This window comes from Pelodiscus sinensis, chromosome 25 (genome assembly GCF_052426305.1).
Source record: "Pelodiscus sinensis isolate ZL-2025 chromosome 25, ASM5242630v1, whole genome shotgun sequence".
Taxonomy (NCBI): domain Eukaryota; kingdom Metazoa; phylum Chordata; order Testudines; family Trionychidae; genus Pelodiscus; species Pelodiscus sinensis.
Window position 1 is genome coordinate 11,088,761 of NC_143076.1, and position 12,371 is coordinate 11,101,131.

At 44.7% G+C, this 12,371-nt stretch overlaps 1 protein-coding gene across 4 annotated transcripts in view; it reads right to left on the reverse strand.

The window, feature by feature from the left end:
• The window catches only part of FLI1 (Fli-1 proto-oncogene, ETS transcription factor), a 127,765-nt gene that overhangs the window by 52,759 nt on the left and 62,635 nt on the right, over positions 1–12,371 (reverse strand). For all 4 annotated transcript variants that reach the window (XM_014572257.4, XM_014572258.4, XM_014572266.4 and 1 more), the window contains one exon: positions 8,954–9,165. In XM_014572257.4, the coding sequence (XP_014427743.1) occupies positions 8,954–9,165 (212 nt within the window). The remainder of the gene's footprint in view (positions 1–8,953; positions 9,166–12,371) is intronic.

Here is a 12,371-nt window from a genome sequence, read left to right on the forward strand (position 1 = left end):
CCTTCCCCTGGTGTGGAGGCCCAGATTACTGGGAGTGCCTTACATTAATGTGCTGACTTGGTATCAATGTGATGAATGCCTTCACACTGAATGGGCATCTAAACATCACTTTGGATCACTTGGAATTTGTGGTGTACATTCCTTCCAAAGCATCTGGCATTGGCCACTATCAGCAGACAACATACCAGGCTAGATGGATCTTTGATCTAACCCAGTATATCCATTCCTATGTTCTTAAAAATCACTGACCGGTGGTCCCCAACTGTTGCCCTGATGTGCATTTGGTATCATATAAAACCCAGGATGAGGTCTTTGGGTTTATGGTTGCTACCCCACTTGTTCCAAAGTTCTGTGTGGAGTCTGCAGGTGATCCTTGCATTACATTACACTCTCCTTGCTCCCTTTTCATTGTCTCTTAGACATACACATCACCTTTATGTTTATACAGCACCCAGACACCTGGATCCAAATTGGTGTGTCTGGCCACTACAATAAAGTAGGGTATAACCACAATATGAATGGGTGTAGTGTGGGGGTCAAAGGATGAATCAGAAGGCACCAGTGAAAAGAGAAGAGTGTAGAGAAGAAAGAAGAATATTGTTAGACATTAAGTACATGAATGTTTACAAACCCCCCATTCTTAGAGAAAGGGAATAACAGGAAAAGCATAAACCAATTCTCAAGCATGGGCCCCTCACTTAGATCATTCTAATACTGAATATAAAGAGACAAATGTACACATCTCATTATATAATCCCCAAATCCAAGTGCTTCAAAAATATTTATTCTCATAACACCCCTGTGAAGGGCAGAAGAATTATCCCCATTCGAGGATCAGAAACTGAGACACAGAGCAGGTAAATGACATGGGGAAAAAGTCACACAATTTGTCTGGGAATCAACTCCATATCTCTAAAGCCCAGAGCCCTAAACGCACTATGTAAATAGGCAGCTTATATGTTTAAGTTCTCATTTGAACTAGAATGAGCTAGAATGAGATCTGAATTTCCCTATAGTTGAAGAAAGGAAGGGAGAACAGATACAGCATGTTCTGGTTCTGATTCATCTTATAGTGATTGGTCAAACTTATCCAGTTCAGACCCAAAGTTCCTTGTGATTTGAACCCCGTGGTACAACTCAGGCCAACCTTGGGTTTATATGACAGACTGAAACACTGAGACTCACTTTTGGAGAATGGCCTACTTTGTGTGAGAGACGGCATGAAAGGTGCATCAGGATAGAAGGAAAATGGATGATAGAAAAGAAATGGTGCTGTGTTGTGTCTTTGGCTCTTTTACACAACTAGGGTATGTCTACACTGCATCCCTAGTTCGAACTAGGGATGCAAATGGAGACAATCGAAGTAGTTAATGAAGCGAGGATTTAAATATCCCGCGCTCCATTAACATGATCTCGTCGGTGCGCTAGTTCGAATCACATTCGAACCAGGAAGTGCGCGCCGGGACGCGTTAGTTCGGACTAAAGCCCTTAGTCCGAACTAATGTTACTCCTCATTTTTTGAGGAGTAACATTAGTTCGGACTAAGGGCTTTAATCCGAACTAACGCGTCCCGGCGCGCACTTCCTGGTTCGAATCAGCTGTGATTCGATCTAGCGCGCCGGCGAGATCATGTTAATGGAGCGCGGGATATTTAAATCCCCGCTTCATTAACTACTTCGATTGTCTCCATTTGCATCCCTAGTTCGAACTAGGGATGCAGTGTAGACATACCCCTATAAAGTAGTATGAAGAAACCACATGGGCACAGTGAGGTCTGGACAGCAGCGTTTACTGACGATATGCAACAAGCAAGGACTAGTCTGCTAGGTGTCTAAAACAGAATACAGTGAGCAATCCTAGCCCTGGTTTACACTAGGGAGTTATTTCAAAATAACTCCCCTTCTTTCAAAATAATAAGTGGAGTGTCCACACTACCAAGCCTGTTATTTTGAAATCTGTACTCTTGCTTTCCTTGGGGAATAAACTTATTTTGAAATAGTTATTTCAGGAGTTATTATTTCGAATGTAGTTATTTCGAAATAATTTCCTGGTGTAGACATGCCCCTAGAGGGTTCACATACTCGTTAAAGGGAAACTACACTATTCCTATGTGCTTCAGCAAAGAGAGAACAGGAAATGTGTTATACATTCAGGGAGTCCTTTTGTTTTACTTAGAGACTATTTTGTGGCAACATTTATTATGCCATAAAATAAGCTGACTGAATCTTAATGATATTTTAATATTTCAGGGAATGTTTTTAAAACATTGATTTGATCGTTAGCCAGGCAAAACTCATTAACGTCAGTGGGAATTACACAGCTAAATTCCTTCATACTCATATCAAGTACTTGGACATATTACCCAACTTTGTTTATGTGGTTAAATTGATACTATTGTCATGAAATTCAGAACTAACTTAGTCTGAGAGGCCAAATTTAGATCTCAGTTACAGTGACGTAATCCATGATACAGGCAGCACAGATTTGGGATTTGTGTGCTATGGTTTATTATTTGTATTTAGAGTTGGTTAAAAATGTGGAACATTTATGATAATTTTTGTGAACAAATCCTCTTATTTTTTTCTCATTGAAATTCAGATTTTTCTGATTAAATTTGGAGCAGCTTCATGAAAAGCAGGATGCATGTTTCAGCCATATTTCCTGAAAGACACCCGTCCTGTTTTCCCTTCAGTGAAATCCAGCATTTCAGTAAATACTTTTGTCAAAAAACTCCCAAATTTGGGAAAATACTAACCAGCTGTATTTCCATTCCAGCAGCCTCTATAACACCCAATTGGAATTGGAGTCATAGAATCATAGAACTTGAAGAGACATCAGGCGGTCATCAAGTTCAGCCCCCAGCCCAAAGCAGGACCAATCTCAACTAAATCATCCCAGCCAGGGATTTGTCAAGACGGGACTTAAAAACCTCTAGGGATGGAGATTCCACCACCTCTCTAGGTAACCCATTCCCGTACTCCCCTCCCCACCAGGGAAATAATTTTTCCTAATATTCAACCTAGACCTTCCCCACTGTAACCTGAGACCATTGCTCCTTGTTCTGCCATCCGTCAGTACTGAGAACAGCCTTTCTCCATCCTCTTTGGAACCTCATTGGAAGTTGAAGGCTGCTATCAAAGCCCCCCTCACTCTTCGCTTCTGCAAACTAAACAAACCCAACTCCCTCAGCCTCTCCTCGTAGGTCATGTGCTCCAGCCACCTAATCATTTCAGTCTCCCTTCACTGGACCCTCTTCAATGCATCCAAATCCTTTCTATAGTGGGGGCCCCAGAACTGGACACAATACTCCAGACATGGCCTCACCAGAGCCGAAGAAAGGGGAATAATCGCTTTGTGCTGTACAAATACATAGGAAGAGATCACTGCTTTCCCAACTTGCTTACAAGCAAAACAGACTAAAGAGACAAAGAGGAGGAGAAAAGAAAGACTGTCATTCCTAGTTCCAGATGGGGGAAACTGATACAGAGTTTTAGTGGAAGGCTGCCTAGAAAACAATAATTCTGTTTTGAAGAAAAAAAAAGTCCAGAATTCAAATTTGTTTCCATTCTGCAGCAGAATGCCACTGAGACCGTTAGATATTTTTTCCCCACAAAAAAGCACCCCAGAGACCCAGTCCCATGTGATGTGGGAGAACCAGGTTGGAATCCTAGCTGTGAAGCAGGCAGAGAAAGCATCCACACAGGAATCTCCATGCCGATACTCTAAACACTGAGTTAATGATGATTTGTGCTGGGCTTTTTTCTTTCTTCTCCCCTCCCACACCTGAGATTCTGTCCTGGAATTTTAGTTTCATTAAAAATAAATCTGACCAGCTCTAATTCAATGATTTACACCATAAATCTGTGGAAGAACTACAAATTCATCCTCCCTCCCTGATGCATAAGGTGGCCTACAAGACAGAAGCATGTTACATTTTCCATGTTGGCCTTGATCTGCTCCATTTTCAGACCTATTTAAACACTGCTGCATATGACTATTCCAGTGGGGACTTGGCCAGCTATGTGTGATGGAAAGCACATATTTTGTGGTTGTGTAAATTGCACCCATATTTGAAAATTTAGCTGGAAACGTTCCCAAAGGATCCAGCTCCCAAATCCTGCAGTGGTATTTTGAGCCCACTGTCTCACTAAGAATTAAGGTCCTGAGCTGCCACTGAATGGATGTGCAATATGTGGGATTAAATAGACGCCAAACGCATGGGAAGTATCTCCAGCCGCTGTTTGGGAATGAACCAGGAAGCTATGACTTGTACTGAAAAGCCTGCAACGACAGCCGTGGATGTATTATATCTGAAGGGGGGACAGATCTGGAAGATAGGCATGGAGAAATTCTTTCCATAGATCCCTGATCTTCAGAGATCTCTGCTCCCCATCCTACACGCGACTCATCCCCTCACTAGTTGGGCCTGGCTCTAACTGCTCAAGTTCTTTAAAAAAAAAAAAAGAAAGAGAGAAAAAAGGAAAAGCTGGCTATGATCACTTACCCCCATCTAGCTCCCTGCACTGTCAGGATTCATATAGCTTTGTAACTCCCTAGACAATACAAGCCATTCTCCATCAAGCAGCAAATTGTATTGTGTCAAGCACAGGTGAAGCACAGAATAAAGGCTGCTCTCTCTAACAAGGCAGCTGGAGGCTGGTAAGAGGGCACACTTGAAAAACAAGAGAGAGAAAAAGACAGCGAGAGAGGGGCGGGAGGAAGGTTTTGTTATTCAGTCACCACCATTCGAGTTCATCTGTACTGAGGCTGGCATTCGCTGCTCAGACGGTGTGTCTGGTTTTGGCAGGCAGCTGATGGTCATAGGAACTGAGCGACTGGCATGGCCCAAGCCATGACAGTGAGCTGTGATGGAGACTGGGGGACGGGGCAAATCTCTCAGGCATGAGTAGGAGGTAGATAGGTCTTCCCTGGGCCTCCAAACTGCTGTGTGGATGTAAGCTCTCAGGCTAATAGGTTACCATTTCAGGGCTGTCCTCAGTGCTTCTTACCCAGGTTTAATTAGGGACGCCCCAAACAATCTATTCTGTTTCTTCAGATTGGGATGCAGCTGGCCCCTTTTTAAGAACCCCAAGGAACTTACGGGAAACAGGCTGAATGGAGTGTATAAAACAGTGTACGCAACAGAGTTTCCCTTGTGGCTAAGAATAGCCACCCTTGTCACCTGTGGGTACCTTTTTCTGTGCATCAAAATGCTTTACATTCACTAATGAATCACGACGGCGTAATATATCTGTAGTATCGCCCCTGCTTTACAGGTGAGGAAATTGGAGCATATCGAGAGATCCCAAAGCAAAGGAGGAGCCAGGAGTAAACTCAGAATGTTGGATTCCCAGATAAATGCAATATAAATGCAGAGAACATGTTGTCTGAGTACAGACGTACCTACAATATCCACACAGCACATATAGTTCCAGCTCACGTAAGACATATATGTGTGGTGTGCAGGTATTACATAGAACACAAGAGTATAAGAATGGCCATATTGGGTCAGACCAAAGACCCATCTAGCCCAGTATCCTGTCTGCCAGCAGTGGTCAATTCCAGATGCCCCCAATGAACAGAACAGGTATCATCAAGTGATCCATCCCTTGTTATCCATTCCCAGCCTCTGAGAAGGCTAGTGACATCATTCCTGCCCATCCTGGCTAATGGCCATTGATGGACATAGCCTCCATGAATTTATCTAGTTCTTTTTTGAACCCTGTTGAAGTCCTGGTCTTCACAACATCCTCTGGCAAGAATGTATCTTTACACCAGACAAGATTTTATAGACCTCTATCATATCCCCTCTTAGTCGTTTCTTTTGCAAGCTGAAAAGTCCCAGTGTTATTAATCTCTCCTCACGACAGCCATTCCAAACCCCTAATACTTTTTGTTGCCCTTTTCTGAACTTTTTCCAATGCCAAGATAACTTTTTTTGCCATGAGGCAACCACATCTGCACACAGTATCCAAGATGTGGGCGCACCACAGATTTATACAGAGGCAGTGTGATATTCTCTGTCTCATTTTTTATCCCTTTCTTAATGATTCCCAACATTCTGTTTGTTTTTTTGGCTGCTGCTACACATTGAGTGGATGCTTTCAGAGAACTATCCAAAATGACTCCAAGCATGTAGCAGTATTTTTTTTGTATTCAGGAGGCTTCCAAAATTTTGCTAAGCATCACATAGATAAATACAGTAGTAAAGAGGCACACTGTTCTCCATGGAGAGGTATAATGGGGTTCTTACCTCTCCTTATACTCCTATGTAATCCAAGTTAACATCTAGCTAAGGCTGAAATTATCAACTCAGCCATCTCAGAACCTATCAGTAAACTAATCATAAGAGAAAAGAGTCAACCTTCCATCCAGCATAGTGCACAAATCTTCCTGCCATGTGAAGACATGTTTTCATGCCAGCTGTATGGTCTATGCTGCCACTGCATTGTCATGAGCTGGGTGAAACCCTTGTTATGGGTTGAGACAAATCCTCATTGAACTGGATAGGTGTGCACTCACGCTTCAGTTAACATAATTGTAAGAATGGCCCCCTACCTAAGACAAAAGGACCATGCGAAGCCACCCAGGAGCTTTTGTTTAGCAATGGTTTGGATATGTTTGTTTAGAAAGGTAGAATAGACAAATAAGAAGAAGGGATGGAGGTTTTTGGGGTGGGTGCAAGCTGAAGAGAATGTTTTTGGTGCTGTGAGCTAAAGTTTTTCTTCACTCTGCACACAGTCAACCTGTGGAACTCCTTGCCAGAAGATGTGGTAAAGGCTAGAACTTTAACAGGGTTCAAAAAAGAGCTGGATAGATTCATGGAGGTTAGGTCCATCAATGGCAATTAGCCAGGATGGGTAGGAATGGTGTCCCTAGCCTCAGTTTCTCTGGAGGTGGACGACAGGGGAGGGATCATGTGACGATTACCTGTTGTGATCCCTCCCTCTGAGGCATCTGGTATTGGCCACTGTTGGCAGACAGGATACTGGGCTAGATGGACCTTTGGTCTGACCCAGTGTGGCCATTCTTATGTTCTTATGTTCTTCTTATGTAAAGAAGCTCTTTCCTGCTGTTTGATTCCTTCTGCAGTCAGAGACACAGAAGTCACAATTTTTGTAAATAAACAAAACCGCTTCAAAGAAACACCTGACTACTATCAATTTCTCCTCCTAACTGGAACAACCTTCTGGACCCCACATTTTTTTGGCCAGCCACTCGGATCAAAAGGAATATTTTATTTTTAGACTATTGTGTGCTGTTTGCATTTTCAGGATCCATTCTATTGCTTCCATTCCCCTGGGAGGATGAGATTCCTCAGAACATACCTGTTATGCTATTCTTATTCTGTACTTGAGCACCAGCTCTGTATTCACAAGCATTGGTGCAAAACTGGTGTGACACCTCTTCCTGCCTCCATCAGGATCAACGGAATTACGTCAGGGTTCAAACATGCCTGGATCAAACTCAGGCCTCAATAGATCATGGCCAAAAGCTGTTGTTGGTATATATCAGCTTCACATCTGCTCTAAAGACAAGGCAGGTGAAATAACATCTTGGATGGGAGAAAGGTCCTCAGTTCTGGAGAAGAACTCTCTGACGCTCAAAACCTTGTCCCTTCCACCATCAGATGTTGGCCCAATTAAAGATACTATTTCCCCTTCCTTGTCTAGCTCATCTCCTGGGTCCAACACGGCTACAACACTGCAAATATATCTACTCTACACATACAGGGCAAACTCCATTTCTACTGCAGGACCAGATCTTTAGCTACCTTGCCTCTCCCCAGAGATTTGAAAGAGGCAGGCTGCAGGGCTTCCTGTTTCAAATGCAGTTAATTGTAAGCTCTTCTTAGAAACCAAGGTTGTTACAAAAGTGCATTTGACAAGGATTCAGGTCCCCGCTGGAGGCCACTGGATCAATGAGAAGCACTCCAAGAAACTGATAGGAGCGGATGAAGATAGCCCCACTCTGCGGGGGGGAGGGAGAGGGAGCAGGAGTTGGATGCAGATTTTAAACTGAAATGGAAACCGTTGGTTGATGCAATTTGATTGTTCCCCCCTCAGATTTTCAGTTTGCAAACTTTGTGAAGATTTCAGCATTTGGTCCCAATTTTGGGCAGGCGGGGGAAAAAAGCAAAATCTCTCTAAAATTCTCCTGGGATGGGAAAAGCACGAACTGGACTGGCTGGTGAATGCTCATGGTGGAAGGGCACATGTAGCTGCTAGTCACACAGCTCAATAGCCACCCCCGGCTTTAGAAGGGGTTCCATTGTCTACACTTTGTTCCTGTGACTTCTTGATCATTAATGTCATGAGGCACAAGAATTGCTCTTTTTTGATGGGTGGATCTAAATGTTGGGATACTCCCTGGGACAGGGGACTGATGGCTTTTACTCTATTGTAGCCTGGGGGAAAGTCGCACGTGACCAGAGCCTCAGTTTTACATTTGATCTGAAGGATGGTACCTACAATCACAACATGACCCTTTGAGACATTGAATAAGACAGAGTGGAAAGCACTACCTACTGTATTGCCAACACTATCTCCAGCACCACAGCATCCGCTAGCTGGGCTGGATCCTCTACCAACCTCCTATTGAACAAACAAGTGTTGGGTGCCCTGTAGCCCCTTGGTGGGGCTCTGGATTTGGTGGGGAAGTGTGCTGTCTACATCAGTGTCCGCAGCATCAGGTCTGTCCTTGCAGACCTCAAATCCCACACCTGACAATGGCATGGAGAGGCAAGTTGCAAAACTGCAAGATCCAAGTCCTGACCCCATTCAAGGCCATGACAAAAGTCCCCTTCATTCCAGTGGGAGCCGCATCTGCCCCTAAGGGAAGGGACAGGTTTGTATGTACACAGGTATATTCATGACATACAGTGGCTCAGTTTTGTGAGCACAGTGTCCTTGACATAGGAACATACCAGTGGGAGACACACGCCCTTCCTTACCTGGATCCGTTCATGTGATCATATTCCCTCTTGACATTGACCCGGACGGGCTGATTGATCCACTCCTGCTGGGGAGGTAAAGGGTTGATTTTGTGCGGCTGCCCATAGTCAGGGTTCCCTGAGGCTGTCATGTCCGCCTTGGGGAGGTGAGCGGCAGCGCCGTACGTGGAATCGAAGAGGGACTGATCGTCACTCACCACCGAAAGGGCCTCCTGAAGAGAAGAAACAAGAGCCCCACGTCATGACTAAATCAGCGACTCTGCTTACATTCTCTCTTTGAGTTGGCCGGCAGCTGCAAGAGCCTACAGCTGCCAAGCCCAGGCTGAAAATGACATCTGCCAGCATCGAAGATTGAATCCAATTCTTTGGAGTCCATCACCCCTTATGCAAAACTGGTGGGTTCTTTTTCTGGTTACTCTGCGTCTGAGCAGGGCAGGAGCTGAGGTTAGCTAGGTACAGTTAATTGAGGGCGCTGGTACAGTAGTATCTTCGCTGCTGGCTGCAAATTGTCTCTGAAAATCTTTTACCTCCCTGCTTTCAAGCAGATCCCCGGTTACCTGCCTCCAGCTGATTCCCTCCCAAAATAACCACCCAGCACCTACACGGCAGATTGTCTTCAATGTGGCATTTAAAAGTCTGGATAATTTTCAGGCAACCGTTCTGTGCAGTGTTTCTATTTTGAGATCACTGGTGAAGTAGTAGCCTTCATTGAGGTGACTATGGTGGGATGAAACAGGAGTTACTTCCCATTTATCTAGGATGATGTGTCTATTATGTGGGAGAGGTAGGGCTTATGCTATTCCTAAATCACTTGAAAACCAGGATATTATTTTCCTTCCCCCCACCCCCTGAAATTCAAAATTTTGACCCAGAGATGCTGACCATCAATTTCCTTGCATTTCCATGCCTTGCAAATGCTGTATACCCGTCAAAGAGAGACTGTGGCTGATTCCTGCCTCATACAAAGCACTTCTGCATGCTCTTCGTGTAGCTCCATTAGCTGAGCATGTGCAATGGCTGTCATCTTGGCTGACAGCCGAACAGGCACCTTCAGAGCTAAAAGCATGAGTTGTTCTAGTACAAACTAAAGAGCCAGTGCTTTTCCAGCTACAGATCTCAAAGCACTTAGCAAAGGCGAATAAGCCTTTTCAGTCCTTAAGGACGTGGTTTACTTAAAACATTTGCTTAAGTCCCTTTGAAATCAAGAAGTATTTGCCCTAATAATTTTGCAAGTAGATTCTACTGTTATTATTACTATTTATTATTTGTATTTCTGTAGCAGCTGAGAACCCCAACCTGGATAAGGACCCCCTTGTGCCAGACACTTGTACGCACACAGAACTAAGCAATAGTGCCTGCTCCAAGTAGCTTACCATCAAATTACAAGGCACAGGATAACAGAGGGAGTATAGTATCAGAGGGGTAGCAGGACAACAGGACAACAGAGGGAGTATATACATACATAGGGGAGCACAAATAAACAATGAAACAATACTGGCCAGCATAATCAATCGTCGCTGCCTGGGCAGCTTTCTCTGAGCTACAGTATGCGATTGTGCCTCCGCTACAAAGACCAGATCTTTCACGCCACGCCAAAGCTGCAACGGAAAGGAACCTGGAACACATTTAACTTTCTAGCTGCTTTTACCAGGTTGTTTTGTCTCTTCACAAAGTGCTCACTGATTGTACTAATTCCAGAATGCTGGGGGGTGGGGGCAAGTGGGTTGAAGATACCCCTGGAAAACAATGTCACCAAGACTGGTCAGATTTTTGCCAAAAATCTTCGCAACCAGATTTGGGAATTCAGCTCTGTCCCCACACCCTGGTTGGATGTTGCTAGTCCATGGACATTGTGTATGCTGGAAATCCCCATTCCCATCCCCTCAAGACCTTGCAAAGACTTAATAAAAACCAGGCCTTTTGTGACATTGCCTGTGTCTCTTTCTTCAACCAAAGAGTGAGCCTTTACCTCGGTAGCAAGGATGTGGTTACTGGTCTAGTATCTGCTTTGCTGAAGCCAGGGTGTGTCAGACAGGGATTCTAAAATGACAGAGGCAGGAAGTAGCTTTCATTGGCCTCCTAAACTCATCTCAACACAAAACCCGGGGGGTTTCCCTTCATAGCAGGAGGCCCATGGTGAGCACCCAGTGCTGAGTTGCAGGCAAGAGGCATGCATGCTAAGCCCCAATGTCAAAGCTAGTTGTAGAAGCTTGTCCCCACAATGCGAGCAGCTCCAGCCAAAGGGGATCTTGTTTGGTGGGACTCTGCCCCCCGGGCCAACCACACCTGGCACTGGAGCTGCTGGAAAATGGACTTTTTCCCCCTTTTATGGACAATTCTGACACAAATGGGGATTTTATTTGGTAACTTTCAGCAGAAATTTTTATTTTTTTAATCCAAAAAACGGACTCTATTTTTTTGGCCAATCCACACCCCTTTGGATGTTAATTTTGGGAGGAGGGGTTCAATTGAAAATTTGAGGGAAGCAGACAGTTTCCATGAAAATATTTAGTTGGAAACCTCATTCTTCAATGCAAAGAAACATTTTGATGGAAAATGTGCCCAGGCTAAGAAAAGGTCCGTTTGAGCCCAGCTCCGGCCTGGACTGATATATGGGCTTGGCTGGGACTAAGTGACAGGCCAAGTACCCATTTACCTCTCTTGTCGGTAATGCCAGCTGGAGAGATTTGTTTCCTAAGTGCAGCACATTCTGTGAATGAAGAAACGACTCTCTTGTAACGGAGGCTGTGCACAGGACCTAGCAGTATTTGCTACCTTGGATAGTGACAACAATGCTCTGCACTCACACAATGGCTTCCTCCTCATGTTACACGCTCTACCGATTGGACGCTTGTAGCCTAAGGATCCCACTTTTCCCTCAGTTGCATGGCACAGAGGAGAACCAATGCTCATGTGGTAGCTGCCATATTGGGCACTAAACCAAGCACCTCCATAGATGCAGCTGTAAAACCCATCCTCTGTAGCTCAGACACAGCTGGAAACTTGTAACACAAGCTCTCAACTGGGTTATACAGGCAAGTGTGACCGCCTGCAGGCAGACCTGAACTTGGGACATCTGGAGCTTAGTGGAGGAGCTGCTACAGTTTGAGCTGTAAAGCCAGATGCTGCTTAGCTTAGGCTGTAGAGCCCGCTCATTCTCATCTCTCGCTGTAAGTGGTCTAAGTGCCACTACATGGGACAGTGAGCCACACCCACTAGGTGGGTGAGCTACACAAGCACCCAACAAATATGGCTAGATGCGTAGGAGAGGAGCTAAGGGGTGTGTGTCCCCTCCCAGGCCTCCTGTGGCATCTCCATGCATCTAACACTCAGCATAAATATAGCGGGGTAGCTGGTGCCAGGGGTACATTAGCTTCCATGGACAGGCTGCAGTAACTTCTCTTTTAAAGGATTCAGC